Source organism: Daucus carota, chromosome 4 (assembly GCF_001625215.2).
Source record: "Daucus carota subsp. sativus chromosome 4, DH1 v3.0, whole genome shotgun sequence".
Taxonomy (NCBI): domain Eukaryota; kingdom Viridiplantae; phylum Streptophyta; class Magnoliopsida; order Apiales; family Apiaceae; genus Daucus; species Daucus carota.
In genome coordinates, this window is record NC_030384.2 from 24,972,472 (window position 1) to 24,988,402 (window position 15,931).

General features: G+C 33.6%; 2 protein-coding genes across 3 annotated transcripts; one reads left to right on the top strand and one right to left on the bottom strand.

The window, feature by feature from the left end:
• Positions 1–5,357: 5,357 nt before the first annotated feature.
• LOC108218240 (heavy metal-associated isoprenylated plant protein 46) lies at positions 5,358–6,989 on the top strand. The gene is made up of 2 exons (XM_017391147.2): positions 5,358–5,533; positions 6,441–6,989. The coding sequence occupies exons 1-2, from the start codon at positions 5,525–5,527 to the stop codon at positions 6,801–6,803; spliced, it is 372 nt and encodes a 123-aa protein (XP_017246636.1). The 5' UTR covers positions 5,358–5,524; the 3' UTR covers positions 6,804–6,989.
• A 3,615-nt stretch (positions 6,990–10,604) lies between these two features.
• LOC108216869 (sister chromatid cohesion 1 protein 3) lies at positions 10,605–15,622 on the bottom strand. Of its 2 annotated transcripts, none has more exons than XM_017389724.2 (14): positions 15,300–15,622; positions 13,839–14,100; positions 13,719–13,765; positions 13,557–13,606; positions 13,402–13,451; positions 12,942–13,318; positions 12,738–12,855; positions 12,508–12,611; positions 11,932–12,386; positions 11,795–11,834; positions 11,534–11,612; positions 11,286–11,421; positions 11,009–11,140; positions 10,605–10,902 (listed from the first exon to the last, which is right to left on the bottom strand). In XM_017389724.2, the coding sequence occupies exons 1-13, from the start codon at positions 15,421–15,423 to the stop codon at positions 11,036–11,038; spliced, it is 1,947 nt and encodes a 648-aa protein (XP_017245213.1). In that variant the 5' UTR covers positions 15,424–15,622; the 3' UTR covers positions 10,605–10,902; positions 11,009–11,035. The 2 variants fall into 2 exon arrangements, with proteins under 2 accessions (XP_017245213.1, XP_017245212.1); XM_017389723.2 differs by having other exon boundaries at positions 10,605–10,907; positions 15,300–15,621.
• Between the last annotated feature and the right edge of the window lie 309 nt (positions 15,623–15,931).

Genomic DNA, 15,931 nt, shown 5'->3' on the forward strand with positions numbered 1-15,931 from the left:
TCACGATTCAACCTATCTTCCTCTTGCATACAATGTGAAATGAGCTCATTAAGAGTCCATTTATCCTTCTGAGTGTTATAACTCATAATAAATTGTCCGTATTGTGCGGGAAGAGAGATAAGGACCAAATGCACAAGCAAGTCATCAGACATATCAAGCTTAAGTGTCTTAAGTTTTGAAGCGATGTTAGACATCTCCATAATATACTCACGTATATTTCCTTTATCTTTATACGTCATCTGAACAAGGTCAGCTAAAAGCTTACTTGTCTCAGCCTTTTCGTTTTTTGCAAAACGCTTTTCAAGCTTGTCAAGGAAATCCTTTACAGATACCTCATCGGAGTCATCAGACATTCCACCCCTGAATGCTTCAGGAATGCTGCGCTTTACCATCATTAGACTTAAGCGATTCGAACGCTCCCACTTCTCAAAGTTCAATTTATCAGTAGTAGAACTTTCATCTGTAAGACAAGCAAGTCGTTCTTTCCTTATAGCATAGTCTAAATCCATGAAGCCGAGAACTAGCAGAACGTTCTTTTTCCAACTCTTAAAGTTTGTGCCGTTAAGCACGGGGATGGAGTTCATGTTGGCAGTTATATTAGCAGCAGATGCGGTAACTAGCAGATAAGGAACAAAAAAAATAAAACATAAGCTCGCATAATAGAAATTCATGTCATATGCATACAATTCAATTAATAAATAATGAGGCGCATAAGACATAGAATTTCAGTTACTGTGGTTTGTATGTGGACCCATATTGACAAGATACCTAACACGACATTAATATTTAGTCTTTGGACAGAAATATCAACTTGCGAATGGTACTCTCCATGCAGAAATCAAATATTAATAATAAATTCGGTTAAGTAATAACCTTCCTTTGGGCCGGTATATTACTCACATGAAAAATTAATAATTATTACATATTTATTCCCGCACGCATATTTATTATTTGGCAATTAAATAATCTTCCTTTAGGCCGACTATTTTAACGCATAAATAATAAATATATACATCCTAATATTTCATAATAAATAAATCTACACATGAATATCACTTTGGCAATATTTTGCTTCAACTTATTTATTTGGAAAATAAGAGGACAAAGAAAAATAATTTTTCTTTAAAAAAAATGAGCCCATAATCCGAAATATTGTAAAATATTAAATAAAATTATCTAATATTCTAATATTCTTTACAATTAAAAATCATATTAATCAAAAAATATATATGATTTTCTGATTTGCGGTAACCGAATAAAACTTGCGATAACATAACAGACCGGCATGCAGTAACCAAAAAACAAAATTAGCCTGATTCCGAAAAAAAACCACCAAGCGTCCACGCAGGGTTAGTAACCAGAATACAACTTTGAACCACTGATTTCATAACTTAGATTAGATAACATCCATATACTTGTCGCACAGAGGGAAAACAACAAGTATACAAACTAATTTCAGTGGCCAGAAAAGTGCACGCATGGTAGAAAATAATATCTTAACTTGTTGTACCAATCAAGTATACATCATCACCGTAATGTACAGACGAATCAATTTACTTCAGAGTAATGCATAGGCGTGTGTACAAGAGATTAAAACTGAACTGACTAATTCCGTAAGACAGTTACTACTGGGGAGAGACAAAACGACCTCCTCCGTGTACATACGCATGTCATACAACCATAAAAATCAAACAATCATATAATATATACGATCAACCCTAATAATTCAACATAAGAGAGGCTCTAATGCCACTTGTTAGATTTAAATATGTATAACCAAGGATCATCTTATGTGAGATTATCAAGGTTACAATAGAACTGTATATCGAAAGCGTACCTGAATCCATAGCTGTAGATAATAACCTGGATTGTGGGACTTGATCTTCCACAGACTTGATTCGCCTCTAGCCGTATCTTGCTCAAACTGATGGGAATAGAGGAGTAGAGGTTGGAACAACCTTGGGGACCAAAACCGTGTATTGTTCTTTATATAGAAGCCATATCAGACCCATTAACCCTAATAAGGCTTACTATTGGGTATTACACATTACAAAGCCCATACCTAAAAAAATGACTTAATGGCTCTTTATTTCAGACCACTTAATTAGCCCAATATTAGAATAAACATAATAAATATAATTGTCTTTAATTTGTATGCCCACATATTATTATTAGATTATTAAATATAATCTAACATTTCATACAAGATGGACGGACCTTAAGTGCTGAGCCGGAACTGAAAACAGGATCGTTTCATTTCTCCCGCAACAATAAAAGCGGCGAGAGAAGAAGAGAAGTTGGCAAAGCTTGTCGGGGTCAACATAACATTAATGAGAAGTTGGCGCAAGCCTTGTCAAGACAATTTTATTTATTTTCTTTCTGTTTTATTACAATAATATTTTAATTACTTTCACTCCATCTCAAACAGGAAACTATAACTAAAAAAGTTACTTTGCTAGATACTAGAAAAGAGCACCTTTGGTCTGCAAAATGGACGGAGAAAAAAAAAGACACTTGCTCTTTGTGATTGGACTTGCAATATAGTAGTGTGTATTCTAAAACGTATTTATAATTTAACGAGTAAAGTGCATTTTGTAAATTTGCACTTTACGCGAGACACCACTTACACTACTGCACTTCTAAAATCATCACATGCAATACCACACTTAATAATATGCAATTTCGTCAAATAATTATATTAGTTGTATGTAATATTTATCATTAAGATAAGAGTTAATTAGGATTGGAGAGAGGCTTGTTGATGGAGGAATTTTTTTAATCAACAAAGATAAGATTCGTGGATGTAATCAAGATTTATGATCGTGTATTTAGGGGTGGCTTAGATCAAAAGGATATTTGGTTACTCTCGTCCTCTTAACTCTCGATATCATTTTAATATGCATACGTATCTTGTATTTATAGGCATCAAGTGGTACATAGTTCTAAGAGTTTAGGACTTCTAATTTGAGTAGAAGTAGGTCTCTTAGAGATCAGACCACAACCATGGCAGTGGCTTGTCTACTAGTCTTCAAAGATCTTTAGGAGTCTTCTGTCAAGACGGTTCTAACATGCTCGGAAGGAGAGTTCTCCTCTGCTAGGGAGTAATCCTGAGACCAACTACTTGGCTCCTAATCCAAATACATCACGAATTCAGCATTATCCCTATAAGAGGTAAAACTAACCGCTACTTTTCATATCATGGAGGGAGGCGTCCTGTACAGCCGTGACCATCCTTAGGATGTAAGGACAGACCTTTAGTCCGACTTAAGACAAGTCACTAGTGTGCATGGTTGTAAGATCTTCCCCTAAACAATCAGCATATACGATCATCGCAATCCCCCAATGAGGCACCCATCAGAATACGGGATCCAGATATGCGATTGTTCTTCATACCATCCCGGAGGGCCTTTAATAAGAATCGTGATCACTTCGAGCCCCGGCACGATGACAACCCAACAGAATACAAGATTGAGGATTGTAGATCATGCCTAGTGGACTTCGGGTGCCTAGGTCTTCATATCCCCCGTAGGGGTGATCTTCGTATGCATTGAAAGGGTAGCTAGTTTTCATGTCCTTCGAAGGTGTTGCCTTCAACATCCTCGGATTGTTGCTTTTTTGACAATACACCTTCTTCATAGAAAAAGTCTTCTTCACAAAATACATCATTTCATCTGAACCAGGCCCCTAAGGATGTGTCCAATATCTCAAACATGGAGTCACCTTTTTGTCTAACTATCTGTCAATCAACACATTATTCGCAGGCCGCGTCCTTACTTCATGTCTAAAAAGGCGCGTCGTATCATCACGCGTAGGGGAATTGACCCAAACAATACTTATCCCATCCAGCCGTGTACATACTCGGCCCAATATTGGTTTAGCTAAATTTGATACAACAACATTAGATAAATATAACGAATGAGAAGAAGATCTTAGTGATTTAGGGATCCACTAGAATATTGTTGGAGTGGGTTTTTTCTCACATTTCTTATAGTTTAGTTTAAGACTCTAAATAGCTAAGTTATTGGAGTTGCTCTTATATCACCAGATCGAATAACATTTTCAAGCATTACTCTAGGACACCTCTTCTCTTACCCTATCTTATATTTTATAATAAATTAATATACACACTCTTTCTTTTCCGACTTTATAGTGTGTTTTAATGATAAAAAACTTTAATAGTAAAATATTATATATATTGGTTGTTGAACTTGAACTAATTACATATGTACTAAATTACTGGACATAATTTATTATATTATATTTAAGACTCTGGTTAATTAGGAGATTATTGGATTGGCCGTTGGTGGTAAACAACACAAAGAAGGGTGTTTTTATGTTTTCTAAAACCAACGAATATAACTTGCAGATGAGTTCCGATTCTTGACACATAATCTTAAGTATTTTATTGATTATGTAGCATTTACATTAGGTTTTGAAAATAAATTATATTACTAGCTAGAAGTTTAATTCCAAAAATAAATATCAGAAATAATATTATCAGCTATATTTTTTTGAAGAAATAATATCTATTAAATATATTTAACTCGCCTAATTCCATGTGTGAGAAATAAAATGTTCTCTTGAAAAATAAAGAGAGCAAGACTAGTTATTAAATGTCATTATAGTGGTTCCACACTGAGATAAGTAAATTGATATTTAGCTCAAAAAGAAACGAAACAAAGAGGCCATTTGGGTTAACTTAAAAGAACTGACTTCTTGCTTATAATAAAGAAGTGGAGTAAAAGTGAAAAGTAAATAAGTTAATAAAGTGTTTAGAAAAGAAGCAGAAGCAGAAGCTGTGAGAGAGAAGTTGGTATTCTCAACTTCTTAAAAATATTTTTACTTCTTTACACAAACGAATGAAAAAAACAAAAAATCGGAAGAAATTTTTGCTTCTGAAAAACAAACACCACCAAAATCTTTACAAAATTGTAGTTTACTCTGTTGATGAATATATGTTGAGACAAGAAAACAAAAACAAATTGACCATATGGGGAAACCTACGTAAAGAATGGGATAGTAATTAATCAGCAAACGAGAGGATCTTTCTTCTACTTTTCCAAAAAGACAGGTTTTTACTCCTTTTCGTAGAATATTCTGACAATATAATAGAAAAATAATAGAAAAGAAAAAAAAGCAGTCACTAAACTTGACAAACGTAGACCTAAACGAATTGTTTTTGTAGTAAGAAACATTTAATTTAAGTGGTGCTCGGCATATGCTTCTCGGAGAGGATACTTAAAAAGTTGTTCTTATTTTGCTCGACAAGTCCAAGTATAGTTTGTTACACTTACCGAAAGTTTAATTTCATGGACCGTGTTCCGCGTTGACGTGACAACCATTAGGTCTCGGACAAAGTTTATTAAATTCGGACCAACAAGATTTCCACTCATCAGACGTTTCCTATAAATGGAATTTCATTCAATCATTAATCTCACTCATTCAATCTCTCACAACAAACAAACAAGTGCACAAATTAAACAGAGGCAGCTGCTCCTCCGCAATTCCAACAAAAACCAACAACATGACACTGGTACGTGCACTTTCTTATCACACATATCTATGTTGTTTGTGATTTTACTAGGGTTGTGTTGTTTCAAATATATATATTGTTAGGGTTGGGCTAACATGTGCAAGGGCACATGTTAAAATCATTTATTCTATCAAGTTTTGTGTGAATAATGTACTAATACAGTAGATAATGCATTAATAACTAAAAAATAGAATTCATATATTCACATTTATTAAGTAAATTTGATATTTTATTTATAATTTATATAATTATATTATAATTATTTAAATTTTTTAATAATATTAAAATCATAAATTTATTATTAAATATTAAATTTGCTTATTTTAGTTAAAATTAGTATGCACGCAGTTACTATTTGTGTGATGAAATCAATTAAAAGTTGTCATATAATATTTGACAAAAAAAATTATTCTATTTTCTTAACGTATTTTCTGATATAAAAAATAATATTTTATTATAAATATTAAATTTTGGAAGATAAATCAAAAGTAAATATATACTAGTTAGTATTTGATAAGATTTTGAATAGTATTATATACATACACATGCAATCTTGTAAATTAAAGAGTATTTAGTTATATTAATTATTCTTTTTAGTCCATTATATAGGTTGTTGCGTTTTTATACTAATAATTTTGGATGCTTTGACCATTTGACAAATTTTAATATTTTTGTAATTTTTTTTAAATAAAATATAACATAAATATTTTCATTCATAAAAAAGCAATAAATGATAAAAATATCAATTTTAAATATGTAATCAAACCTTCTAAAAATACCGTAAAAAGTCAACTGACTTATGTAAATGACATGAGAGTATGATTTATTTGTGCATTGTGCATAGGCTAGCCATATTCCGTTCTAATCATGTTCTAATCTGTGTGTTTGAAAAATTGTTTGATTGCAGCAAAAGGTGGTGATCAGGGTGTCAATGGTGGACCAAAACAAGTCTCGCACCAAAGCCATGAAGATCGCTGCTACTGCTTTCGGGGTGCAGTCAGTAGCATTGAGCGGGGACGCAAAGGATCAAATCGAGGTGACCGGGGAAGGAATAGACACAGTCGAGCTCGCCAAATTACTGAGGAAGAAAATAGGAAGTGGAGATTTGATCAGCGTTGGACCGGCCGAAGCCGAAGTTAACACGGATGAGAAAAAAGACGAAGGCGGTGTGGTTCCGTTGGTGTGGGGATCACAGCCATATTATTCTAATTTCTATCCTGTGGTTTATGCTCATGATCACCATCACTCCCCTTCTTGCACTCTCATGTGAGATACGCAAGGATAGTCCGGTAAGCATAGTACTGCGGATGCGGGGTATGGGTACGGAAATGCGCGGTACGAAAACAGGGGAATTTGATAAATTTTAGAAAACGTGGATATATTCAGATCTGAAGAAATTCGACAAATATTAATATATTAAAAATATATATTGTGCATGTAATTCGGAATTATATTTGTATTTAATTCAAATAATTAAATAAATAAATTTAACATTCTTAACAATTTGTAATACAGTTATTTAATAACACAATTATTATATTTTATTCAAAAGAAAAAACACACAATTATTATATTATAAGATAGTTAAATAATAATGTATTCGACTAATTACAGAATTAATTGTCAACAAGAATTTCTAGGCACCCAAAAATTCTCAAGAATCAGGGCGGAGCCAAGAATTCCTGCTGCTTCTGGGAGCCGGACGATTCACCATCCAAATTACTGCCCATGACAAGAAGAATTGCACGTTTGCTAAGCTATAAACTATACACAATTTCTGTAATCGATCTTTGTTTCTTGTTAATACTTATTTACATCAGCGTGCATGCTTTTTCATCTGTTTATGCTTTTGTTGCCAATTACACTATTAGTATATCATTCACTTGTCTCGGTCACCTAACATTTCAAGTATAATCCAAATTTGAATCAAAGAATTGATTATGAAGAATTATTGAATTATATATCTGGACCGTAAATTCAAAGATACAAAGATCATTCTTGTTACTCGTATCCCTCAAAATCAGCTGGTAAGGGATCGCAAAACTGGTCATGTATTCGAGTTTTGCCGAGACATCTTGCACTATAGACCCGACCTGTTTTTACACTTAGAAAGCAAGCTAACGAGATGGCGCATGTCCCTTAAGAGCTAAATAGCTACTACAAATTATTCTTGTCTCCTCCATTGTCCGTATGGGAGAACATTGTTTCTGAGTATTGAATTAATGGAATTTTTCTTGGTTTCAAAAAAAAAAAGCGTTTGATTATTAAAAAATGTAATATATACACAACTTTTTAAATTTGACAAATCGAGTCTGAAAATTTTTGAGACGAGTTCGTTACCCCGCATTTAATTTGACTGGAGTTATATTTTAAGATATACTACTTTCTTGTATTTGGACTTGAGTTCAAATCCGAACCGATCTTTTAAAACCCGAGCTTTCTTTGATATAAGTGAGTTACAGAATGGTATTTTTATGTGTCAAACCCACATGGGTCCATTAACCCTTATCGAACTTAGGTTTAGATTTCATAGATAAGTACCGATTTCATTATTACATTGTTATAAATTATAAAATTATTTGGTTAACCTTATTTTTTGGAAATAATGATTTATCTCTGGACAAAAATATTAAATCATTCATGTTTATGGAATAAAGCCGTATTTTTTGTTAAATAACGAACAAAAAAGACCTCCTTAATATATGTATCTAAAATAATATTTACAAATATATGTATCGAAAAAATCAACCTTCACAATTGAAAAGAGAAAATACCTCCCGAACACGCCTATACATCTATTCAATTAAATAGGTAGTATAGTGGAGTATCCAAACTACTAACGCTAATTATTTTAAATAACAAAACTATCTTACTCTTTCGAGTAGTCAAACTACTACCGATAACTATTTTAACCGATAACTATTTTAGATAATAAAATTATCTTACTCTTTACGGCTCAAAATAATAATTGCTTTGATCAATAATAGATCAACCGTTGGATATTTGTACATGCAGATTGCAGGCTAGGTACAAATTCCAATCCCGACCAGAAATCATAAAAATACGCACTAGACTTGAACCTCTGGCCTCAGTAGTTCTTTATAATTCCCAAATTTAACGAAAGTGCATGTATATCAGTAGTTCCTCATAATCCGAACATTGAATTGAAGTAGATGTATATCATCAGAGAAAAGATGGACGAGAATTAACAGGGAAGTATGAAAGTGGGATCGGAGCTTTGCTTCCACTTGATTTGTTTTTCGACCTGTGGTTGGATGATGAACAAGGCTCCTGCGCCTCTTTCGCATTTTCTTTATCGTTCACTCGCGCAGATGAAGACGGCTGGAAACAACTCAACATACCTGAGAAATACCCCATATATATTTTCTGTATATGCAACAAGCTTTATATTATTATGTGTATCAAAAACAGTGTTGTAGAAAACGAGAATCGGACTTAATCAGTGAACTCACTGACCAATAATTAATTGGGGATTAAGCGGATGATTAATAGAACAATCGGATATTTGATCAGTTCGGCGAATTTAATCGGTGATTAATCGTGATTAATAACCTACTTTTAGAACAGAAATAAAAAGTAAATGGATGGATTAGCTCAAAAACAAGCAGTGGAGAAGACAAGGAGAAAGAAAAAGAGCTAGTGCGTTTTGTATATGGTGTGTTTTGTGGTGCATTTCATCTTATCAGTTATCACTCTCTCTTTTATAGGCATTTGAGAGACCTCTCCTAGAAGAATCTTGGAATTTGCTGGGAAAGTAAAATAGACCCAATCTGAGAAGTAGCTAAGATATTTATAGCATTATTGGAGTACTTATATTGAAAGTCAGTCATTATATAAATCCATTTTTAATAACCACAATATATCAAATAAAAGTTTGAATTATATATTTCTAATAATACTGTCTGTCTTGATCAATGATTATGATCAAAAATCTTACGCCACATGTAGACTAGATATTGATCTCTGTCGTGTTTATTTTAAACACAATTTGACAATTCTAAATTTACAATATAAATGACATCTCTAAGAACTTAAAACATCTTGCATGTTTTGAACTAGCTGTGGGCTGTGGCAGCTTACAGAAACTGTAGAGAGGCCTCTGGTATCCCTGTGCTAGCCAGGGGCGGAACCAAGGGGGGGCTAGCCCCCGCGCCAGCCCCGGCTGAGAAAAAAATAATAAGTATAATTTATTTATTTTTAATTTTTTAGTCCGGGGACAAATTTAAAAATGATTATATATATAAAAATAGCCCACTTAACGTGGTGATTTACATCGAGAAGACCATATTTAAATCGATAATCAATCGTTATTAATCCATGTTTCATAACTCGTCGAATTAATTAAATCTGTGATTATTTAATTAATCATATGATTAATTTTCGATTAATCCTTATTCAATATCTTTACTCATTAAATCTGATTTCCGTCTTTTACAATACTACACAAAAGAGACCGGGTTTTATTAGAAAACATGAAACTGGGATGGGAGCTGGACGCTTGCTGATGAAGAATGTTCCCCGTTGGTATTTTTCTTTGTCGCTAACGCTTAAAAAACTCAGTCCTATCTTCTTTTGTATTTTACCTTCTTTTTATCCGATCTCACCAAATAACTCTATAGTGACGGTGAAATAAAGTCAATATATTTGATCAAGCACCTCAACGTGTTTTTCTATTCTTTTTCAATCGCACAAGTACTTTTCCCAATCTTAAACAAATAATTATCCTAAAATAATAAAATTATACATCAGCAACAGTTACTTTGCAAGAAAACCTAGAACAGTTCCTAAATTATTAGTGCTGAAGATTTTGAAAATTTAACAATCAATTCATTATATCAAAACCCAACACAAAGAAAATATTAGAACTTATGTCAATTTTAATATTACTTGGTGAAGCATGCCTATTGTAATATTTTTTTTTAATGTGGAAAATATAACATGAGAAACCAACCACATTTTAACACAAGATGGCACATCAAAATATCTGACTTCTTACCTATATTAATCGTTTATTAACCTAAAAAGAGCAATAAAATTGATTCTTAACAAGTTCAAATTTAACCACTTTCTTCCACCGATGCACTCTATACAACAAAATCCAGCAGGATAATTACTCGTACTACTAAATAAGCCAACAAAAAAAAAAAAATTAAAGAAATTCCTGCTTGTACAGATAACTTAACTGCTCACTGCAATAATAATATCATCGATTCTACCACCTTCAGATTGGAGCCTGAGTAGAGTTAATTTCTGCAAGTTTTAGCTCTGGAATAGTCTTGCAGTTCTCATTCATTTCAGCACGGCAATGTGTTTGTACAAGGATACGTTGCGCTACACTATACTTCCACCTACACTGTACAGACACATAATTACTCTTCGAACTTATTGCAAACTTAACAATGTAACAAAGCATAGAATGATAGAACTACATTGAATGCTTGAACATCTTGTTACCTAAGATACTTGAATATGTCAAACACATTAGCTTAAAGACTGATCCTTTGCCAGTTTAGGCATTAGCTTCAAAGTAATTTCACCATAAGGCTCTTCTTGTTGCAAATCGACCAGTCCACAGTTCTTCAAAACCTAGAAGAAATGTGTAGATATTGTACACACATCAGTATCTACTGGGTAACTTATATATAAATGGGCTTGCTTATTAGTTATTTCATAATGGGTTTTAAAGCTCTGATTAGGTGCCGAATGCTGGCAATTTAATATATAGTCTTACCAGTGTCTCAAAAACCATTCGAGCAGATATTTTTCTTCTCTTCCCTTCCAAGATCTTGTTTAAACTAAGATCTTCAGATTGTCTCTCAGATATAGGTGTGACCGATAATTTGCTTTTTAAGAATTTAGCCACAGCTCTGCATATATTAATTTATAAACAGTACCTATTAAAACGCAGGATTCTGACAAAACAAAAATGGTATGGAAAAAGAAAAAGAAAATCAAACAAATAGATTCTTCGAGAGTAACCTTGATCTCACAGATAACATGTCAACTTCTGATGCTCCTGATCGCTGTCTTGTGAAGTAGTCTGGAGTTCCCTGTGTTCCTATATAAGCACATGTAAGTAATAATTAGGCATCACAGATGTACAGTAAGAAAAATTCTTTACTCTTGCTAAGGTGATATCACCTTCACTACTTTACGGGACGTCGAGGGTTCAATGTATACACACACACAAACACAAGAATTCTTAATTAGTATGTATAGTTAACATATTAGTCAACCTACCAGCTGGGGTGTGGTCATCTTCTGCCAAAAAGGACAACTCCTGCGTAGAAAGTGTTACAGTTTAGTAATGATTAAACGAGGGTTACAGTAATAAGAAACCCAAAAGGAACTACTGAATGATAACAAAATATATTTACCCCATCTCTAGAATTCATTAGCTCAGGAATATCAGAAAGACAAGTGTTCTCGAACCCTGATTGCTCATTCAACATTGTAAGTGGTGTTTCCATGTCCGACCCAAGACGTCCAGTAGATGCTCCCCGATCTGATACGGTCCCTATGGTTGTTTCCATAGGGTTAGTCCATGCGCTTTCAGGGTCAAATGCAGAAGGGTTATCATCTCTTCCAGTTGGAGAGGACATCGATTTGGTGGGAGAAGGCACAATTCTACTTGGTGAATTCATAAGATCATGCAAAATATTGCTTTCGGTGGGTATTTCATTGTTACGGAGGCGTTCAATTTCATCAGGAGTATCATGCACAGCACGTGATGATTCTGCAACAGCAGGAGAGCTTTCCTCTACTGAAGCCAGGTAAGGTTTTGATGAAACAAAGTCGTTATTAAGAGCATCACGCAGATCATTGCATAACCCTGAAAAGTTTGATACAGATACCTTACAAAAAGCTTCTTCTATTTTTTCTCTATATTCTTTAAAAAACCTTTAAAAACAAGCTAGCACAAAGTGGAGTAACTAATGAAAAGCAATACACACCAGTATGTATGGGGGCAGAGAATATTCCGTCAAACTTTAACCTATAACATTGCTTCTTTGTCCTCACAATTTTACTACTATCATCCAGTCTCTGTTTCATAACCCTGAAAGATCCATGCCATGTGATATTAATTTATAACAGAGACATGGATTGATGAGAGAATATGAAAGTAAAATGTGTAATAATATATTTCAATCTTTTCTTTTGTAAAATACAAATTAGAACTTACTTATTACTTAATACAGTTACTTCATCAAAACGCACTCTTCTCCTCTTCGGTCTTCTGTTAGGCTGCTCGGCAGGTGGGGATGATCTAAGTGCCATTTCAGGCGTTACATGCTCATCAACTGAAAAGGAGTCATTTTTAAATAGACTATACAGATAAAAGATGACCAATATAAAATGCATAGTAAATGGAATAATTTGAACCCACCAGTGACATTGTGTGAACCAGAATTAGCAGGTTCTTGTTCTAACGCTGCAGAAATTGGCTCTTCACGTCGTTCAGTTGGGCGAGAACCATCACTTAAATTAAATTCCACATTAGGTGTATGATTGTCCTGTTCATTCATAACCTCATCCATCACAGCAATGTCTGGTTCCAGTTTGTCATCTTTTGGGTCTATCCAAGATGGAATATCTTCAGGGTGAGGAAAAGCATCACGCATGACTTCAGTTTCCGGATCAGCATCACGCATGACTTCAATATCCGGCATACTTCTTGTACTTATGTCCTCAAGTCCCGCCTGATTGCTTGGACCAGGATCTTGGACACCGACACTTGTACTCACAGGTGTACGAAGACGAGTACTGTAATTGCAAATAAATAAGATTATCTTACAGTTGTGGATGCTGATGAAAAAGGAATAAAAATGGAGTATTGAAAAGCATACTCTTCATGCATTGGCTGGTATCCCGTTTCCGAATTAGAATTTGAAACATCCTGATGCATTAAAGAGAGTGTGAGTGAAATCCTTACTCAAACCTTTCCTTTAAGGAGAAAATTCATTGATTAAACTAGATATGAAGTTAAAGTAAACATTTTTACCTCATTGAAAGAAACAACTATATAAGGATCTTGTCCAATCGGAATTTGATCTGCAAAATTGAAATGTAATTATCTGAGGCCAAAACATTGCACATTAAACAATAGGAAGAAAGAAAGCAACAATAATTTGTTGAGAAGGCATGAAACACTTTAATAAACCACCTTCAATAGTTATCTCTTCTCGGCTCCTTAAATGCTTGTCATGAAACCTGTAATCAATTTATATTATAGTCAATATCTACTAATTTATTACACACGAGATAATATGGGTAATCGAACTACCTCTCACTGTCAAAGTTGTCATCTAAATCCATGACATCTAACTGAAAGTTGTCTGGCAAAGTGATGGATTCTAGTGTTGCATGAGTTGCATTTTCAGGTAAATTAACATTTGTCGAAGTATAAGCCTTTTTCACCCCAAAAAGTAGCACCTTGCAGTCTTGGCAAAAATAATCAACTTGCTTCGAGTATATACGAACAACACCAAGCAAAAGATGCCCTGACATCCTCAGCGCTATAGGGAGTTCTGGATACATAATGCGCTCTGCACAAAAAAAAAAAAGAACAAATTTGAACCATGTTTGATAATGCAAATTGATTGCATGTATCTGTGGCATTACTTTTCTGAATGCATATATAATAATGTATTATAATGTTTGCACGAAAGAATAGTACTCACTTTTATGCACAAATTTACACAAGATAAAGTGCACACAGTACAGCCTGATAGATAGGCATTAACATGTAAGGAGATGCAATAAGAGATCCAAAGAGATAAACCAAGAAAGAGGGAAAAAAGTCATAATTTTTCACCAAACTTTCAAAAGATAATGAAGTAATCATATAGTGTGAGTATATCCCTTGAAAACCTTTTAATAGTCATCCAACTGGACTTCCAACTCATATACATAATGCAGTTAAACCAAAATAATGGATTGTAATGAATTGATTGCACACAAGAACACAAAAAAAATGTCAAACAATTGAAACAAATCAAAATGTATTCTTTTATCAGAATTATACACTTAAAATAACCCTTATAACTGATAAAGGTCAAATATTTAAGCGAGTGTCATTCATCTGTCAGTAAAACCCAACAACCCATTACCAGAATCTAATCAAGATACAAACTTTTCAAGAAAAAGACATTCTGGACATTAAGAAAAGAATATAAACTGTACTGCAAGTACTGAGATAAACAATATAAAAAACAGATTCTTTCATCAGAATTAAACACTATAAATAAAATCATAAGTAAATTCATATGCAATTACAAGAAAAATAAAAATAAAATTAAAACCAATCAAAATGGGTTTTTGTCACAATTATACCCTATAAATTCAATCTAGACAACAATCATAACTTCAAAATTAATGTACATCCTAAAGCATATGAAGATCGGAACATTAAATAATTCCAATTCATCTTTCACCAAACCCATCACTAAAATCATATAAAACCAATCAAAATCGGTTTTTTGCCACAATTATACCCTAAAAATTCATGCTCCACAACAACAAAAATTCAAACTTAATGCACATCCTAAAACATACAAAGACCATGACTTCAAAAGAATCCAATTCATCTTTCAGCAAACCCATCACTAAAACCAAATCAAAAGACAATATTTCCACAAAAACCCATCTGGGTCATCAAGAAAAACAAAACCCCGTCAAGAAACTGTAATCTAATCACACACAAAAAAAAAACAATTAAAATATTAAAGATAAAAAAGAAACTAACCAACAGTCCTGGCGACGTTAGTAGCAGTAATGTGAGACTTCTTGAGTCTATTTTGCAGATGAGCAGCACACCAAACAGTCCCTAGAGGCCCTTTTCTTGCCAAGAAAGTGTTTGAATAAAACATCTTTCAACTTTTCTTGCTTTCTTGATTCTGGGGTTCTTGTGAATTTTATGGATTTGGGTATAAGAGAATTGGGGAGGTTAAATTGCAGAAGATATTGATGTATAGATACAGGGGTTGTGCCTGTTGTAATATGTGTGTGTGTGTGTGTTTGGGATAAATTGGGATTTTCTATAGGCGGGAATTTGTGAGTGGGCGGCAATTTGATGAATCGTGTTGGATACTTTTCGGAAAATGAAACAAGGAAAGGTTGGTTTGGGCTTTTGATTATTTTGGACTTAGTTGGGTTCTGGGCTTCTGTGGGTTTTACTCAGTTTGCCGACTCTTTGGCCCAATAAGCTGGTAAAAATAGGGACTCCTTTCAAGTTTTTCTTGCCCGCCCGGTGTCTCCAACTAAGTTGGCTGAAATAATTAAAAACAAACTGAATTATGTAAATTTTGATGAATCGGAACATTTTGTGTTTTAACCATTATATTTTAAGATCCAAAATATTAGATTTTAAATTGGATG

What these genes read in the sequence shown, in the direction of transcription:
- LOC108216869 (XM_017389724.2), bottom strand. Translation starts at nt 15,423, where the DNA reads ATGTTTTATTCAAACACTTTCTTGGCAAGAAAAGGGCCTCTAGGGACT. An exon ending in GACAACTTTGACAGTGAGAG is followed by an intron (nt 13,766 to 13,838) that starts GTAGTTCGATTA and finishes AATTGATTACAG; the next exon opens with GTTTCATGACAAGCATTTAA. An exon ending in AGAAGAGATAACTATTGAAG is followed by an intron (nt 13,607 to 13,718) that starts GTGGTTTATTAA and finishes TCAATTTTGCAG; the next exon opens with ATCAAATTCCGATTGGACAA.